This window comes from Biomphalaria glabrata, chromosome 1 (genome assembly GCF_947242115.1).
Source record: "Biomphalaria glabrata chromosome 1, xgBioGlab47.1, whole genome shotgun sequence".
Taxonomy (NCBI): Eukaryota; Metazoa; Mollusca; class Gastropoda; family Planorbidae; genus Biomphalaria; species Biomphalaria glabrata.
This window is the reverse complement of record NC_074711.1, coordinates 27,063,004-27,082,619: the sequence shown is the minus strand read 5'-3', so window position 1 is coordinate 27,082,619 and position 19,616 is coordinate 27,063,004. Positions and strand designations below refer to the sequence as shown.

The 19,616-nt window shown below is 38.1% G+C and overlaps 1 protein-coding gene across 3 annotated transcripts; it reads left to right on the top strand.

Moving 5' to 3' along the window:
* Positions 1-797: 797 nt before the first annotated feature.
* On the top strand, positions 798-19,250 carry LOC106061151 (uncharacterized). 3 transcript variants are annotated; one of them, XM_056030262.1, is made up of 4 exons: positions 798-961; positions 11,693-11,869; positions 17,140-17,798; positions 18,579-19,250. In XM_056030262.1, exons 2-4 carry the CDS (start codon positions 11,708-11,710, stop codon positions 19,063-19,065), a joined length of 1,308 nt encoding a protein of 435 aa, XP_055886237.1. In that variant the 5' UTR covers positions 798-961; positions 11,693-11,707; the 3' UTR covers positions 19,066-19,250. The 3 variants fall into 3 exon arrangements, with proteins under 3 accessions (XP_055886237.1, XP_055886249.1, XP_055886244.1); XM_056030274.1 differs by having other exon boundaries at positions 802-947; XM_056030269.1 differs by lacking the exon at positions 798-961 and adding an exon at positions 9,691-9,868.
* The last annotated feature ends 366 nt before the right edge of the window (positions 19,251-19,616 follow it).

The following is a 19,616-nucleotide window of genomic DNA, read 5'->3' as shown; positions in this document are numbered from 1 at the left end:
GACAGGCTCCTAGAGACTTCAAACTTTACTTAGTGTCTATAAGACAATACCAGAGTGGTTTCAATTTTTTTCATTGTTTTCAATGGCCATGCAGCCAGGTCTTTCAAAATATCGCCAGCTGAGGTTACAGCCTAAAACCTCTATTACGAGCAGCTGATTAGACCAAGTTGTCAGTGTCTAAAAGCAATCTGTGTCAATTAGGTTCAACTTTGGTGTCAACTGTTTTTCTCAGCACATAGTTGTTTTTTTATCTACTCTCTCTCTCTGTTACTCTGCCTCTCTCTTTCTTCTCTAGTTCCCTCTCTGTTACACACACAAAATCTCTCATTATTTTCATTCTTTATAAACGTTTTTTTAGATGCAGCTTTTTTCTTTGTTTTTTAATGTTTTTTACTGCACTCTTTTTCTCTCATCCTTCTCCCTCTCTCTTTCTCTCTCTCTCTCTCTCTTCCTATATATTCCTATATATCCTATATATCCTATATTACTATATAAAGCAATGAATTAACCCATAACAATAAAAAATCAATCAATCAATACATCGTTGAGTGTATTATGCATGTATGGATGTACACCATATTTTGGGAAGGACTAGAACTGTAACAGTCATGAAATCATTGAATCAATATCTTCACCCCAGGAAACTGCCCATAAAATTGGTTGTGTCCCTTGTAAGGTAGTTCCCAGGTCAAGACGACGGAGGCTACTGAAGCGATGACGTCGTTGCCAGATAGAGAGGAGGGGGGGGGGCGAGAATTAGGTGGAAGGGTAGTCGGGAGGTATCGATTAGTTAAATTGGTCTCGATAGATTGTTGATTTCCATATCGACATTGAGAACAGACTTGTGGCTTGGAGTCGATGATGGAGACATTATAGATAGTCGTACATTGGACAGTATCAATACAAAGTCGGACTGGATTCATTTATTTAAAAACAATTCGTTCTATGTGAGTAACAAAAGGTTAGGACATGTGTATATTATAGACTTACATTTTTTTTAACTAATAGAGGCAGTCTTATATTAAAGCTATTATCAAATGTATTTTTCATTTAATCGTTTATAAACTAAAGATGATATTGATTGATTGTTGGGTTAAATAATTTAACCAAAAATAATACAACGTATAAGATACATAATAGATTATAAGATTCTACCATCTTGTAACTCTTTAGTTTTCTACTTATTCAAGTTTGAACAAAAACGCGACAGGATTGAACCATCACAAAATAGAGATTAAACGATACGACGCTAAAACTGTTGAAATAAATTATTTTGACTTCATCAGTCCTTTGGTGCACATCTAATGAAAAAAAATAATTCTTGTGCACTCTGTACATCCGTCACGTTCAGATAAAAGAAAAAAAACAAAAAAAAACAACAAAAAACGAAAAGAGTTATTGACAATTCTAAATAGAATCCAAGCCAACATTTTGTTTTCTGGAAGCGAATAAGAAAAAAACATTAAGCATACTAACTGAGTGGTAGACGCTTGACATCCAAACAAAAGGTACTGGGTTCAAATCGTGGTGAAAATTAGGATTTTTACTTTCGGGATCCTTAGGGCGCCTCTGAGTCCATTAAGCTCTAATGGATTAGTTGAGGAAAAGCAAAGGCTGTAGGTCGTTGTGTTGGCCACATGACACCCTCGTTAGCCGTGGGCCATAAAAACAGATGATCTTTACATCATTTGCCCCATAAATCATTAGGTCTGAAAGGGGATCTTTGCTACTTTTTAAAAAAACTTTTTTTTACGTACACACAACCATTTTAAAAACACTTTTTATTTGGTATGTATACTGTCTCATAGATGGACAATTGCTAATAACGATACACAACAATATACTTTCGAAACGTTTTGTTTAAAAAAAAAAGGTTACAAAGACAGTTAGTGAGGAAACACAAACTCAAAATCGGCCCCCGAAGAGGTCCACCTACAGTCTTCTTCATTCGAACACAGTACTTCCAGTCCCAAGTGCTTTACCCCTCAGCCACATCATCTTCATATATTCATTTTGCGTACACTTATATTTTTAAAATAATTATTATTAACCTTATCTATACAGTCGAAATTAATGACATGTTACATGCAATAAAGAGAAACTACAAAAGATTTATTCTTCTAACAAAATTAGATAAATTGGCAACTTAGACTTAGACTTAGACTTAGGTCCTCCCGCGCCGTTCGGCGCATTGGGCGGCAAGCTGTCTCCATAATGATCTGTCACTGGCAATGTCTGAAGCCTCTTCCCATCTGGTATCCACTGTTCTGAGGTCCTCCATGAAGGTGTGTCGCCAGGTAATACGAGGACGTCCCTGTTTGCGCTTTCCTCGTTTTGGCTTCCATGTTATCGCAACTCTTGGTGTGCGTAATTCATTTTGACGTAGAACATGTCCCGCAAACCTCATGCGACGCTCAGTCACAACCTCACTAAGTGTTCGACTCCCAGTTCGGCAAAGGATTTCCTTGTTTGAGATCCGGTCTGTGTAACTGACTCCCAAAATCCGTCTCAGCCATCTCTGTTGAGCCACATTTAGTCTTTTCTCAATTTTGACAGATGACTTCCACGTCTCACATGCATATGTAGCAGTTGGAATGACGATTGTGTTGAGAAGGTGTATTTTTGTCTCGAGTCCAATGGCTTGGCTAGTCCAAATAGGCTGCAGCCTTTGGAAAATGCTCCCTGCCTTTCCTATTCGGCACGCTACATCATGGTAAGCATCTCCATCATTTGTTATGATGCTGCCAAGGTACGTGAACTTGTCCAGCTCTTCAAGCTTTGACTCGCCAAGTCTGACGGGGACACCCTTTGCCTTATATCCCACTCGCATAATTTTAGTCTTATCCAAGTTTATGCGGAGGCCAATTTTGGGTGCCTCTCTGTCTAGGCTCTCCGTCATTTCTTGAATGCATTTATTTGTAGCCCCGAGTAGTGCAACATCATCAGCAAAGTCCAAGTCCGTCAATCGGAGTTGTTCATGCCATGGAATACCAAAGGCAGTCTGGTTCATTGCTCTCCTCATTATGTAGTCGATGGCTAGGAGGAAAAGGAAGGGAGATAAGATGCACCCCTGTCTCACACCTGTCTCGATTGTAAAAAACTCTGTTGTTCCCTCTTCTGTTTTAATGCAGCAACTAGACTGACTGTAAAGGTGTCGTAGGATCTGGACGAATTTTTCTGGTATACCGTATTCTCTAACTATTTTCCATAGTGATTCTCGGTGGACACTATCAAACGCTTTTTTGAAGTCCACGAAACTGATCGTTAGCCGTTGTTGGTACTCAAAACTTTGTTCTATGATATTTCGTAAAACGAAAATCTGCTCTGTACATGATCTGCCTTCGTGGCAACACGAAAAAAAATTCTTAACCTACTTTAAGCTACAATTGTGTACAAATGACAAGACTTTCCCCTCGCAAATAAAAATTAATATCTTCATTGTCATTTGTCATACAAACTAGACATAGATCTAGTTAGACCAAGACCTAGTTTTAGATCTAAATCTAGATTAAAGATTAAAGTCTAGGTCTAGAACTAGATCTTAGTTTAGATCTAGAAATAGATCTATGTCTAGATGTATGTCTATATCTAGATCTCAGTCTAGATCTAAGTCTAGATCTAGATCTAGAACTAAATATAGAATCTTTATAAAGAATCTACTATATCTAGACTAGAACTCGTATGAATTTACACGTTTAGTCTAAAAATTAATAGACCTAGGCCAATGTTATGATCATGAATAGTAGGCCTTTTGTTATCGGGTAATGGTGTACTTTGCTGTTCGTAACCGATTCATTTCTTAATGTTTACATAATACATAAATCTGCACCCATAAGCTGTCAGAATCTAAGTTATTGCCGTAGTATTAACAATTTGTTCAAATTATCATTATATTTATAATATATATATATATATATATATATATATATATATATATATATATATATATATATATATATTATAAATGTATCTAGATCTGGTCTCCACTTAGTCTTATTTAGATTGTCAAGTGTAGGCCCGCCGCTCCTATAATGAGGATATGTCAAAACTGCGCGCTATAAAAGTAGTTCGTTATTTTTTAAACTTATAACTAAAACGAAGTTTGTATCAAAATTCTTTTTTGAAAACAACATTTGAATCAGTATTCTATTCAAGGAGTTAGTGAATAAATGGAAAATCTATTCTATAATGATCCATTGACACTTATACCATTGTGACCTTAGATGCAAATTTTTTTGTACCAATGCGCGAATCTGTGAATGAAGCTTCATGACCTTTTAAAAAAAGTCTCCTCTCCTGAAGTTTTTCATTGAAAAGTGATGTAATTTTTTGAAATATCTGCTTGCATATAAAATTTAAAAAAATTAGATGGTTCACTTTCGGAAAAGAAAAAAGTAGCCGTTGCATCAGAACTTTGAATGATCTAAAATCTAAAATATCATGATGTCCGATTTTTCATCTTCTCTTCTAGTTTCTGAAATCTAAACGGGACGATGGACGAACAGACGGACAGACAGGCCACACAAAACGAATAGCGTCTTTACCCTTTCGGAGGCCGCTAAAAAAGCATTTTATCATACTGGCCTCTTAAAAGGTATCTTCTGTTAATTCTTATGTGACCTGGGCGTTATGTTGTGTGTAATATAATGTACCAATAAGGTCTGCCTTCGAGTTTTGAACAATATCTTTATTGTTTTCTTTTTCTTTGTTACTTAAAAAATGTCATAGCATAAGTGCTTTTTGTATCAGTTCAAAGTTACAAACACAACATTTAACTTCCTTTTTAACTGACATGGATCACACAACCTTTCAAATAGACTAAAACAAAGAAGGTGTTGACCAGTGTCGAGGCTCTGATACTTGCTGTTTAGATTAGACTGGGATAATGACGTTGTCCAGAGCTACGAATAGAGAAGATAGAGAAGGAAGTAGAGTTAGTCGGCTTTCACATGATGCCATCTAAATAATCGTTACACCTTAAGCTATCCCTTAGTCTGCTGGACCGTTGGGGCACCACGCAAGATCATTTGACCATCTTTCTCCATTCCTCTCTGACTTTTGTCTTGGATAGAATTTCTTTTATATTGTTTTCCCATCGTTATCTCTGTCTGCCTCGTCTTCTGGTACTGTTTTCCTGGTACTGTTCTCCTGGTACTGTTTTCCTGGTACTGTTCTCCTGGTACTGTTTTCCTGGTACTGTTTTCCTGGTACTGTTTTCCTGGTACTGTTTTCCTGGTACTGTTTTCCTGGTACTGTTTTCCTGATACTGTTTTCCTGATACTGTTTTCCTGGTACTGTTTTCCTGGTACTGTTTTCCTGGTACTGTTTTCCTGATACTGTTTTCCTGGTACTGTTTTCCTGATACTGTTTTCCTGGTACTGTTTTCCTGGTACTGTTTTCCTGGTACTGTTTTCCTGGTACTGTTTTCCTGATACTGTTTTCCTGGTACTGTTTTCCTGGTACTGTTTTCCTGGTACTGTTTTCCTGGTACTGTTTTCCTGGTACTGTTTTCTGACACATTACCCAAGCAAATCAAACGGATCAAAAACACGAAAACATTTGGATAGAAAGTAGAGAATAACAAGGGAAGACAATTTGAATTGCTAAATATTGAATTTCTGGAAGTCATAATCATAAATAAACGAAATTCAAGCTTCAAAGTGTTTTCTTTCTGTTATTATTTCAATAAATTTAAATTTGTATTACGTATTTTCACCATGCGTTTAAATGACCTTTCGATTTCTCAATGGAACTAATCGCATAAAACTTGGACATCTTAAGTTAACTAAATTGTCTAAGACGATATGAGAATTCCAGAAAAGAGAAACAATTGTCATTCACCAATATAAGGTCTGGTTCACAGGATGAATTAAAAAAAAACAGCGTGTCCGAAATTGTGTTTCGCGAAACCCCAATGGAATGACCAACTAGTAGCCTTCCACGTAAATTAATCTCTCTAAAAAAACAAAGGAAAGTTATCCGCTAAATATTTAGAAAATCCGAAGTGTTCCATATACGATAGTACTTATGAAACATTGCGCTAAGCTATTAGAAAAATCCTAGTTCGGAAAAATTGGATTTTGATTAACGGACATTAAAATAGTTAATATAAAAGGTCTTAGGAAAACAAAGTCTACAACGTATGTAGAATCAGTCACTGAGATTTACAGGAACGTTGTATCAATAGCTTTGGAAAAGTCGCTCAAGCGTGATCGTAATAGATCCGTTGTTCATTGTTTTATTTGGCCTAGCTACAAGTATTGACACTAGTTCCTAATTCCCCTGTTGCACAGAGGGGTTTTGGTTCTCACAATTTGCACTATTTGAGAATAAGTGCCCCATATAGAGATGTCATTGAAACTTGACATTTTCTAATATTTCTCGGGCTTTTATTTTGTGTTTTTCTCTCTTGTTATTGAAAAAATAATATTTTAGCTTTTTTTATGATACCAACAAGAGACTATTATTCGTCTTAGTATTAAAATGTTATCTCATTTACTACTATATTAGTACCGATTGTAATTAACAAATAGCCAGCAAAACATCTTGGCTATATATATATATGTACTGTTCCATCCAGTAGTGAAAGGGATTTCACTATTGTACTTATTAATCTAGTTTATAAAGGATATATAACAAAAAAAAAAAAAAACTGAATGGAAGTTAAGAAATAACGTTGGCCATTGTTCTGGCCACATGACGCCCTATCAGCCCTATTAGCCGTAAATTTCACATTGAGATAAACTTAAAAATTCCCTGCTACCTGTAGTACTTTCTTTTTCAAGTATGCAACAACCCATTGAAAAATTTACATTAAGAGTTGATAGCAAAACGTAGGCATAACGTAGGGTCAATCAGTGTTAGACATAATGCACCGTACTTTCTTAATGCTGAACATCATTAGACTTATCGTCCAAACATGCCATTCACAGCCCTTATCTTTCATTATCGTGGTGTAGGTATTGGCACTACCAACTAATGGATCGCTAAATGATTATTATCAAAAATATTGATTTTAACCCTTTTGATACAAGCTGCTCTTAAGAAAACTTTAATTCTTATCTTTGCTTAGAAAAACTTTTCTATACTTTGAGAGTTAACAGAAATATATGCCAAGGGCAGATTCAGAACTTTTGAATGCCGGGCTTAGAACATTATTTAGTCAACACCCTAACCCTGCCCTATAAATCGCAAGGTCTGAAAGAGGAACTTTACTTACCCTAACTCAATAGACCTTGAATATTTTTTTTACTTTAATTTATGAAAATTGATATTTAAGATTTAAAGTGTGATAACCTGTGCATTTATCCACGTTGCCATGTAGTCAGGCCTACGACGCAAAGCGGGTGTGGGGTGGTAGTGGAAGGGGCAGATGCTTGAAAATGCTTTGAGTACTTCGCCCTCTTACCAATTTATATTAAAAATGATTGCATTTTAAATTAGAGAGAGAGAGAGAGAGAGAGAGAGAGAGAGAGAGAGAGAGAGATTGGAAGCGACTAATATAAGAATATACTATAATATAAAGTTTAAATTAGTAGTTGTTTTTTTTTACACATATATAATATCTCCACATATTGGTCTGCTTAACCAGCATCTCATATGCCTAGAGAGGAGGACGGTCCAGCCCCCCACCTCTCTCTGCGTATTGCTACTTGCCCCAAACCTTTTTTTTTGTTCTCACTTGAGAAGGCAGAGACGGTGGAAAGTCTTAATCAGGCACCTTCCCTTCACCACTCAAACTACTTTCACCTTTCTCTCCACAATGTTTGGGGGGGGGTCAGGCGGTTGAATTGGAAGGTCTTAACAGGTACCACTTCCCCCTTTTTTATATTAACTAATAACTGAAGCTTAGAGTAGTATCTTAGTAACGTATTACAGCTTTTTACAATAAATGTGACCTCACCAATACACTGTCTTACATCTAGAAGTAGACGAAGGGAGGTCGAGGACCATCAGCCCTGAGCCCCCCCCCCCCCCTTACCAACACGGATCCTTCAGAGATATATCTAAACGGAACAGATCATATATACCACGTGACTAGAGGCCAGGTAATGGCAAGTAGTATATTAAATGGGAGAGTCCCATTCAACACACATACCGCACTAAAGGAGGTAACTTGATAAGGTCAATTCAAATACAGTTAATACAGAGTCGAACGAGTTCCTTTAATCCTGCACACATCGTCTAGCTCGACATAGAACACCAAGAAATTCACTACGAAATCAATTGAACTTTTTTTCTTTTCAACACAACACACAAGGTCATGAACATTAGGGGAGGTAATTGATGTCTTTTAACTGTTTGAATGAAAAGAACCAGATCAGTTCCCTATAAGACGTATTAAGTTCTCTACGACTGGTTTATACCAGTAAGAACAGTGGAAAGACTTTTTTTTTCTTTCTTCAGGCCGTGACACGTGACAAGTGGCCCAGACCCGTTAAGGGTTAAGTCAGAAACAAAATTTACTGATAGCGTTTCTTTCAATGCAGGGCACTTTCGATCTCTGACTGGCTTTGTTACGATAGCACTGTGGTCCAAGGAAGGTACACTTTCCAATCCTTGTTGGTTTTGTGATAGGTCGGGCTTCCTAATAGTAAACAATGGAACCAAATGGGGTTAGTGATAGGCGGATATTTCTGCAAGTGTACACCATTGGACTGGTTTACGTCCTACTAAAGACTATGATGCCCAACAATTTTGGTCCTGGGTACCAACCATGCCCGCAATTGTTTTAGAAGGGGGATTTGGGGGGGGGGGGAATCCCCCCGCCATAAATACGCCCATGGTACCATACCAACTGTCTTTACGTCCCCAACAAGTGAATGAAGATAATAATAACATTTACATCTCTCTCGCCCCTTTGTTACCCTTAGGCCTCTTAATTCCCGATATTTTTTCCCCGCCTCTACTCACGCCTCCTGCCTCCTTTAGTATTACAAGTAGACACTCCATAGTACGACAGTAGGAAACGGAGTTGGGGCATGTAGTGACGGGTTACGACAACATATGACCAAACATGTAGCTGTACTTCAATGAACTGGCCGTATATGTCAAGGCAAACAATTATATCTATGGATCTGGGGTAATAAGAAATTCTCTTAGACTTTAGGAGTATAAAAAAAACTATAGAAAAATGTTTTGATAAAAACAATACAAACATATGATCTGAACTTTTGCATAATGTCTAAGGCTTTGATGCTTAAAATATGCGATGTAAGTGGTAAGCGCTTGGCTTCTGAACCTGGGGCCTTGAGTTCGAATCTCGGTATTTTTACAGCGCCCCTGGGTACAGCCAACTCTAATGGGTACCTGACATTAGTTAGGGAAAAGCGGTAGGTCGTTGTGCAGACCACATAACCTTCTGCTCGTTAACCCTTGGCCAAAGAAACAGATGACCTTAACATCATCTGCTCCATAGATCACAAAGGGGAACGACTGCTGCTTCACCAATATGTAGTCATGTGTGTGGAATAGCCCTAAATGTCGTTAACTGGTAAAGAACACACCTAAATAGTGGCCATGACAGATATGAAACAGAGACCTATTAGAATGAACACGTAAAATTTCGAACACATAAAATTTAAGCCACATGACATTTGTTGTGATTGTAATAAAACGGGGAAATGGAATGAAAGTGTGTTTGTGTTTTGTATGACTGTGCACACATTAGTGTGTGTGCATAATTTTCTGTGTGTGAACGTGTCAGATCGAAAGGTGGTACACTTTACAGATTTATTGTCATCGATTTTAAATGGCGCCGACGATAGAAAGATATGAAGTAAAAAGAGACATAACCCTACTTGCTTTGAACCGTAACTCACTGTAACAAGTTTACTTTGAAAGTAACAGAGTGTGGATTACAAAATGGGTAAGTGAAAGTCTTAGATCAAAACAAGTTTTAAATCGAAATGATTCGATTTGTATAGACAAACGAGTCTTACATTTAATTATGTATATGAAGTTTTGCGATGTAGGATCTGTTTATCATGATCAGGGCCCGATTTAGACTCAAAAAGGCCCTAAACTATTTGAGACATGCCTCATAGGACAACTGTTATATGTCCAGATTCCATATGTCAGTGCTAAATGTGATTTTCGGATATTTAGAGGGTTTAACTTCAATTAAAATAAGATCGCAGTCAGGCACCAAAGTTCTGCTCATGCTTTAGTGTATTAGAACATCACAGTGGAAAACATGGGGGGTCCCCATTGTTAAGATTAAAAAAACAATGAGATACTACACTCTCTATTTCAATAATGAAATAATAAAATGTTGAAAATGACCAAAATTACGAAATTGATTTAAAAACTAAATGATCGATAATATATTTAGGTATATATGAGACCAGAGGCGGCCTTAGCAGATCAAGAAACTAGATAAGCATAATTTCTGCTAATCCTGCTGGAGTCAGAAAGTAACTATTAATTACGGAGGAAATCCGGAAAACCGGAACACTCGCAAAAAGACTAACAACAAATAGTTGTTAGGACGGTCGCAGACGGATTCATTCACGGAACTCCACTTTTCTGGCTTTTCGCTGTTCAAACTGCTGTTTGTGTGTGTGTGTGTGTGCGTGTGTGTGTTTAAGCCAATGATAGCCTGTTAGAATCGACAGTTCATAAGATGATGTCTCTACCTACACTGAACGGTATTTCGAAACCAAAATTGTCATATTATGAGTATTAATTTTAATTACTATCAAGTAGAATTATAGATGCAGGAAAAGGCTTCCAAAATATGGAGTAACAAGTCCTGGCTTTTTGAGAACTGATATAGTTTTTTAAACTGAAGGTAATAGGGAATCTCTGTTCGCTGGGCCCCCCTCAGGGGCGGGGCCTAGGGCGGTTGCCCCACGTTCCACCCCCTAAGGCCGCTACTGTATGAGACAATTGATTATTTGGACATTTCTTTTAGGAGGTAGAACAATCTTTCAGGGGAGCTAAGCTAAGGTTTAGTTTGCCTATGTAAATACAGCACTGAGCATGTTGTTGCTGTTGCTCCTATTTCCAGGCTGATGATGAGCACTATTTTTTTTTTGAGCTCGAAGATGGGTTAAGTCGTCTTTAATTTTAAACCCATTCAGGTAGCACGGCCACATGGCCACAAAGAAATTGTAGCAGAGTGCACTGAGCTTGCTACAGGAGCGTGTAAGACGTTAGACAAAATAAATACTAATACACCTAACGGTACCACAGCTTTATAAGAAGAACTTTTAGTTATATCTCACAAATGTAAAACACAAAACCAGTCCAGTTCGATTGTTTAACTAAATAATACAAAAAATGCTTTGTATTTAGCTTAATTTTAGAAACCCCCCTTTTTTTTTGCAAACTTATTTAGTAAAATAATAATTTTGCAATCTATAGGACAGATAATGAAAATGTCCACTCATTTTAATTGATTCCTGACATTAGTTGGGAAAAGTAAAGGCGGTTGGTCGTTGCGCTGGCCATATGAGACTCGTTAACCGTAGGCCAAGATCGGAAAGGGGAAACTTTTACTTTTTTAAGTCGGCTATAATAGTTCATCTTGAGATAGTGTAAATTATAGAATGAATGACGTGGTAATATCACAAGACAACTACTGTTAAAATTGTTCAAATTTATTTTGTTACATTTTTCTCCCTTGCTTGAGGGGAAAAATATTTTTTATTAAATTAAATCTCACACTAGATCATTCATTTTTTTTCAGCGTCTGCTAAGTGTCATGACGTCAGCAGGTGCTGGGCGAACTGTCCATGACAGAGAGATGTCCGCAGTCATGTATAACTTAAAAGAGCAAAGAGTCCTAGAGAAATCTCTCCAGACCCTTGACCTTGAGCAGAGCTATGCCATCAGACTTTTGGAATTAGATAATAGAATAATAAAGGTGATTTTAAATCTATCTCGAGAAATGTTTACTTATGCTAAATTATCTGCCTAGTAATAAAAATAACATGTTATAACTCTTCTAGCGCTTAAAATATCAGAGATGCATTATACGGTTGAGCCAGACACGTTGATGTTTACGGTATTAGAAATAAAGATATTTGACGGAGAAATGCTGAGGTATGTCTACATTGAAAAAACAAAGGGCAGGATGTGTTGATTCTGCCTTCTTGACAACGCATGTGAGACACATGTAGTTGAGCAGTACAAATTAGATTTTACGTTGAAATTGTCACTTGTTAATTTTACTAATGTAACGTCTAATACTGGAGACGCGGTAAAGTGCTTGGCTTCCGAACCGGGGTCGCTGGTTCAAATCCTGGTGAAGATTGGGATTTTTAATTTCGGGAACTTTAGGCACTTCTGAGTCCACCCAGCTTTAATGGATACTTGACATTAGTATGGGAAAAATAAAGGCGGTTGGTTGTTGCTCTGGCCACATGACAACTCGTAAACCATAGGCCACAGAAACAGATGACCTTTACATCGTCTGGCCTATAAAAAAAAGGGGGACTTGACTTTCTAACGTCCTATAGTGGTCGCATCTACCACATTGGCGTGGGTAGGGTATATGAGGCTGTTGCGGCAGCTCCTCATGATGCCCTAAAAAAAAACCACCGACAAGAAAACTTTTTTCTTTTCCAAATAAAGCTTGCGTTTTTTGGCAAATTAAGTCTTTCAGGCGAGAATCAGTCAAAACCATGTTTTAGTGAGCACCTAAGTGGTAAAAGGAACCTAAGTACAAAATTTCATGTCAATCTGGTTCCAGGAATAATTAATGTTACTACCTATCTCTTCTATGTGTGTTGATAAACAATCTCACCTTTGTCGCCTGGCATTTTTTTATTGTGGCCAATTCGTCTTTTAAAGGCGCGGTGGCCGAGCAGTAAAGCGCTTAGCTTCTGAACCGGGGTGCGGGTTCGAATCCTGGGGAAAACTGGGATTTTTTATTTCGGGATCTTTGTGCGCCTCTGAGTCCACCCAGCTCTAATGGGTACCTAAGATTAGTTGGGGAAAAGTAAAGGCGGTTGGTCGTTGTGCTGGACACACGACACCCTCATAAACCGTAGGCCACAGAATCAGATGACCTTTACATTATATGCCCTATAGACCACAAGGTCTGAAAGGGGAAACTTACTTAATACGTCTTTAAGGTTCTTCACGTATCACCTGAGATGAACTCCTATTGAAAAATCAGAGCAGGAAGGACTAGTCCTCCCGTAGTGCTCTGGCAAGAAACTTAGCCGTCCGGCGTAGTGCCTCATAGCTACCATACAAGTCGAGTGACTGCACAGGCAGGTCCCCCCTTAGCTCGCGGAGCTGGGGACACTCGTACAAGACATGCGACACTGTTTCGACACTCTCTCCACAGTAACGGCATCGGGAGTCAAAGTTTGTGCTGAACCGGGCAAAGTATGCCCCAATAGGACAGTGTTCCGTTCTGCACTGCGCAATAATTGACTGCTCTGACCTCCTCAGTCGCCACCATGGATCGTCGCGATCTGGGTGACGCATGCGCTGCCAGACACCACGTGCTCTGTCGTATTCCTCAAAGGACTTTAACCACTTCTCATGAATGAGTGCTCGGATGTGTGGCGTTGCTTGTAAATACGTGCTTGGTGCTTCGAGGTGTGTGGCTGACAAAGCACCCTCCCTTGCGAGGGCGTCTGCCGTTTCATTGCCCCTCACGCCGCAATCTGAAGGCGCCCACTGCATGAAAACGACAGCTCCAATAGCTCGGCGGATGTTATCTGCGGCGCCGATTGCCTCTTCTATTACGGGCGACCCTCCCCAGCCGCCACCCATAAACTTGGAGACTGGAGCGAGAGTCAGTGACCAGCACCACCGTAGTGGCACTAGTCTCGCGTTGGAGCATTCGGGATCCATGGACCAGAGAGCCTGTCTGATTCAGTCCGGTCAGGGTAGACGATAAGGGCCCCATACCCTGATCTATCGGGGTCCCTCATTACCGACCCATCGGTATAGCAGAAAATGGCATCTGATGGGTAGGATTTTATGGTTATGGATGCCAAGTTTTGGAGAATGGCAGGTGTTAGTCGCCTCTTGGTGGCTCCCTCTTGCCCAGTCAGGGACAGGTTTATTTGTGGGGCCGGCATTCTCCTCCACGGAGGGCACTTACTAATTCTCCTAATAGAGAGCCCAGCTGATTTGGACAAATTGGCCGCAATATGTATGGGTGCCACGTTTGTTAAGATTTCAGCAGCGTTTGTTGGGCTTGTCCGAAAGGTGCCACAAAAGAACCGTAGGCCCTGTGCTTGTACTCGGTCGAGTGTTTCGAGGGCAGTTTTACTAGCATATACTTGAACTGTATAGCTGTATTCAATTTGTGATCTGACTGCGCCTAAGTACAATGTGCGTAGCATGTCAGCTTTGGCACCCCACTTTGTGCTGGCCAGCTTTCTTAGTAACGCTAACTTCTCCGAGGCTTCCTGGACGTGCTGGAGCATTGTCAGCTTTCTATCCAGGGTCACCCCTAGATATTTGGCGTGTTTTCACGTTGGAGTCGCAGCCCACCGAGTTGAAGCTCGAATGGAGCCTTAAGAATGTCGATCCCTAGGCTGAACAGGGACCAAGTCGTTTTGGCAATGTTTATCAAAATCTGCAATTTGTCGCAATTCGAGGAGATGGTATGGAGGTCTGCTTGAAGTGCCGCCTGAATTTGGTCAACTTTCTTCCCGGTTGACCAGAGGACAATATTGTTACAAATGAACAGTGGCAAGTAGAGGTCAACGTATGACCCCAGCGAGATGACACAGCAGCGAGTGTTCTCTGGTATCTACGCGTATAAACAAAGACAGGATGTGACGTGCCCACACGTGTTGTCCCAGAGGACGTACTGATCTACGAAGGGGGGCAGTGTTACAAATGAACAGTGACAGTTAGAGGTCACTACGTGTGATCTCGGCGAGATGACACTGGATCAGGTGTTCTCTGGAATCGACGTGTATAAACAACGACAGGATGTGATGTTTCCTCCCGTGTTGTTCCAGAGGATACTAGCAGTGTTTTTGCAACAATGGACAAGCGATTAGGGACTCTATATAAGCCAGAGAGTTAATGTGAAAGTCAGTCGTGAGTGAGTCGTCGGTACTGTTGTCTACTGTGCGAGACAGTAGAAGAGAGATGTGTACGACTCGATGCAAGTTAACTAGGGTAGAGTTAACTGGAGTGGACTACTGTCGTTAAAAGTCTATACAGCGAACTACAGTGTGTCGTTGGTCTGTTCTGTGGAATACAGTTCGATGCAAGTTGAGAAGAGATGAATTGCAACGAAGTGAAGAGAAGTATAGCTAACTGTAAACTGACAGATATTGTACAGTCTTCTACGCTACATGTTACAGTAATGTTAGAGTTAATAGTCATTAAAGTTATATGAAACTGAAAGTTTAGTCGTCAAGTTCTTTGCAGTGTTTTTATTTATGTGCCAACTAATACATTTAGCCAGAAGATACAGAAATACGTAACAATATCATCAGCATATAGCAGTTTTTGGATCGTAGTGAGCTGGGCAAATCATTAAGAAAGGCTATGAAAAGTGTACAGGACAGGTCTGAAAGGGGAAACTTACTTAATACGTCTTTAAGGTTCTTCACTTATCACCAGATCTGAGCAAATGCTTTTAACAAAATTAATAATGGTTTCAGAAATTCCCCCCCCCCCAACTAGTAGTTAAGAGTATCTCAAATGTTTTCAGTTTGAGTGCGCAGTTTTAAATTGATAAGTCTTTGTTTTTAAAGGTAGAAAATCGCTTCGTTTATTTCAGTTAATACAGGGGCCCAAAACCTAATATAGTTAACAAAATTAAAAGACTGCATAGCAATTAACTATTCACCTCCTTCATATTACATAAAATAATTTTTTATTTGTACTAGTCAATGTTTCCAGAGTTTAATTGTTAATTATTTAACAACTATATTCTCTACATCTAAATGTGTATTTACAAATATTCACATTTAATGTGAAAGCATTTATTAGATATTATTTTTATTTACCTCATATTTTAAATCATATATCTTTGTTACATATAGATATATAATAAGGACTCATGTTGCGTAACATAAAGGCTGTCCATAAGAGTACACCATGTTACATAATATTGGGGATCAATTCTAAAAGAGCACCTCATTCTACATAACAAAAATTTGATCAATTAATTTACCATTAGCGGGTATAGCTAAAAAGAATTAGATTTAGGTATTTTAGATCAACAGATCAGTGTTAAAGGTGTGCTGGCACGTTCGTCCAGTGGTACATTGGCCCCCCACTTGTATTTCCTAGGTTATTAAGTATAAACTCTAGGTATACAATTAAACTAATGTATGCAAAACAAGGTAAACATATATACAAAGTTTATTTACATGAGTAAAATAAATGTGCAAATAAATGGCCATTAACTCACAGGCCTTCTCAACACAAAATAAGCAAAAAAATACACATTTAAAAATAGTATGGCAAACCGGCCTAGTCATATATTACAACTAAATATACAATCTACTGTCAAATCCAGGAAATCACACATTAATGTAAACATAAAAATAAAGGTCACAAGCCTCAGGTCAAAACACGTCCACTTTTGGCCACTCCGGGTCACAGGCTTCAGGCTGACACAGCCACTTTCATCCAAAAAACAAAAGGGTCATGATGAACTATAAGCTTCAGGGCAACCTGTGAGCCTGTAAGCTTCATAGAATTCCACTTATAGACATCCGTTCGGTAAAACCTATCTGATGATTCAATATAGAGTTGAATCCCTCAGAGACAAGGCTATAAAAAAAATATGTCACGTTTGAGAGTACCCCAGGATGCACAACATCAGGGTAAAAATATGCTGCCTGGAAATCATTTGAGGCTATATCTCCTAATTAATCACAATATATAAAATACAATAATGATCAAAGATACACTTAGTCCCAAAGATCCCCAGAGCAGGGCACACTTCTCCCGAGTACCATAAGACACACGAACCATAACTAACAGAAAAAATATATACAGTTCACAACTAACGTCAGGTGGTCAAGCTTGTAACTCATGAGCAAGTGGCAACTAAACACGGTCTACATGCCCTTCTATAAACTTCTTATGAGGAATCACTCCTTTCTTTAAAATTAATCAAAATTAGTTATTTCTCTATTATGTCGCAGTCTTCGCAATACAATAATAACCTATCCATTTATTTCTATGATTAAATAGGTGAAATACAAGAAACTGAAAGAGAAAGTTTCCAAAATTAAATCCTATTTGGAACCAGACGATATTAACGAACTGCAATCTTTAGAAGTTCAAGGTCAATTAAAACCTTTATACGGCGACTGTTCCGGAAGTGCTGTTAAAATTGCCGCAGCATCCAGAAGACTAAATCTGGGCAATAGCAGAGCGCCATCTCGCAGAAGTGTACGCAGCGCTCTCCCGAGAATTACATTCCATTCAGATGAGAGTGACCTACGATGTCAAACTGCTCCTGAAAGGATTCAAAGAAGCAACTCAGTCACCGGCGTGTTCATCGAGGCTCCAGTACAGAGGCTCAAACTAGAACGGCCAGCGACGGCTTTTACTCCCCAGAATTGTAATGTAGTCAACAGAAGCCCTACACCAAAACCTAGCAGTGGTTCTGAAGTTTTAAGGGGTGAAGACAATGCTAATCATGAGGAATCAAAAAAGAGAAATCTGGTTGTTAAAGAAACTGCTTTAAATTCTGGGAGATCTTCAATATCAAGGTCATTGTCGGCATCCCAGCATCACCAGTTTTCTAGCCACGTGACTAATGATGCACGTGCCGGCTTAAGTACAGCGCCTGCGCTGTACAATAGATCCAGAAGATACTCTCATATGTCTAATGATTCTATTGAAAGGTTAGTTGGGGCATCGGGGCATTCATTTTGAAAATCAAAATTTAGTCTTTTACATTTCCTAAATATAATCATAGACTCCGGTAATAAGGGAAAATCATTTTTAAATGGCTACGTTCTAGTATTGACTATCAATAAGAATAAAAGAGTCTTACAGTGGTAATGTCTAATGAAAGAATATATAATGTGTTTTCCGTTAGGGTCAATTAGGTTTGAATTAGAGTTATAAATAAATAAACTCAGATAAAATTTTAAAATTTTAAATCTTAAAATACATTGATATATGTTGCACACTTTTAAATTGATGAACATTTTTATTTTTACAAGTCTTGAAAGTCTATGTTAATGTACTGGTTAAAAATCTACATTATATTATTATCTAAGGAAAGATGCTGTTTATTCTAATGATAAAAACTAAAATAGCAACTATGCCAGGACGTATTTAGAAGCTTGTTGTACATTTTTATCACCATGTTAGAATGTAGGTATTTTAAAACTTATTCTTGAAGAATTCTCGTTCTCTTTCGAAAAAGTGTAGTTGATGCGTGGTCTCGATAACCCTATACAATTTATAAATGTGAATCCGTGTATCACACTGTTCAGTTCACCAAACAAATTATGGAAGTCAAACTATTAAAACGTGCTTCCTTTTTTTATTTTACCATTAAAGCTTAAGAAGAAAATAAATCTTAATCTGAACTTATAGCTTTTTCAGAGTTCTTATAATGTTATTAGTTTTTATTATCTAAAATTTATTTCAGTTCGTTTTATTTACCATTCCAGCAACCTAGGTGTAAATATTTACCAAGAAAGAAGGCAAGAACTATTAGAGGAAGAAAATCAAAGGGCAGCAACTCTAGAGAAGAGAACTAAACATTTTCTTCAGAACGTCGACACATTCCTCCAGAAAAACATTCCACTACTTCCGGGGCAGATAGAAAACGAATCATTATCTCACAGTACTGATATTAAAGCTACTAGCAAAGACCCGTACTCTAGTGACTTGACAACAGTTAAATATCACAGACGTCGTGGTATGGGAGTTGAGTTTGACGATACGCCAACCTACTTCCCAGAAAGCAACTACAAAGAGAAACTGATGACTCTGTGGAAAGATATGAACAAATGTAGATACTTGAGAGTACCAGACGAGAAAATAGATTTGTCTGGTATAAATACTTTAGTCAAAGACCAAATGAAGATGTTTGAGAAGTTAAAACAAGCAGACAGACCGCCACTAAGAGAAGCATGGGAAAATAAAATGTCTTAGAAATAAAGAAGTAGAAACAATAATAGTTCAAGCTGGGTATCAAATAGCTTACTTGAAATTGAAAAAAATACAATTTGATCTTAGCACACAAGATAATAATATATTACTAGTTGAACATAAAACACTGCTGTCAAATTTGTTGATGTTGTATTGTATAAATAATAAACGATGTTGGAATAAAAAAACAACAAAGTTTTCCTGCTTGTTTGTACAACTAGAGCCAATGTGTAGTGAAGCTATAAAAAAATAATGCTTACTGACAGTTCTCTGGATATATTGTTAATGATTGGGAGGAGAAAAAAAATATATTTAAGTCAAAAACAATCGCACTATTCTAACTATCATACTATATTGGGAATAATGGGGACCTTAATCTTCTTATTATTGACATCTACTAATCATGTTTATCAGAAAAAAAGTTTTTATATAATATTCAATTAAAGAGAAGAAAGAAAGTTCGAACAACTGAGAATAAAAGATGTGAATACGAATCTTATTTTCTTTAGCTGTTCCCAAAAGGAGAAAACTTGTTATTTGTTTTGTGTGGTCTT

Coding starts and splice junctions, on each gene's coding strand:
- LOC106061151 (XM_056030262.1), top strand. CDS start 11,708: ATGACGTCAGCAGGTGCTGGGCGAACTGTCCATGACAGAGAGATGTCC. Junction 11,870..17,139: donor TAGATAATAGAATAATAAAG/GTGATTTTAAAT, acceptor ATGATTAAATAG/GTGAAATACAAGAAACTGAA. Junction 17,799..18,578: donor TCTAATGATTCTATTGAAAG/GTTAGTTGGGGC, acceptor TTACCATTCCAG/CAACCTAGGTGTAAATATTT.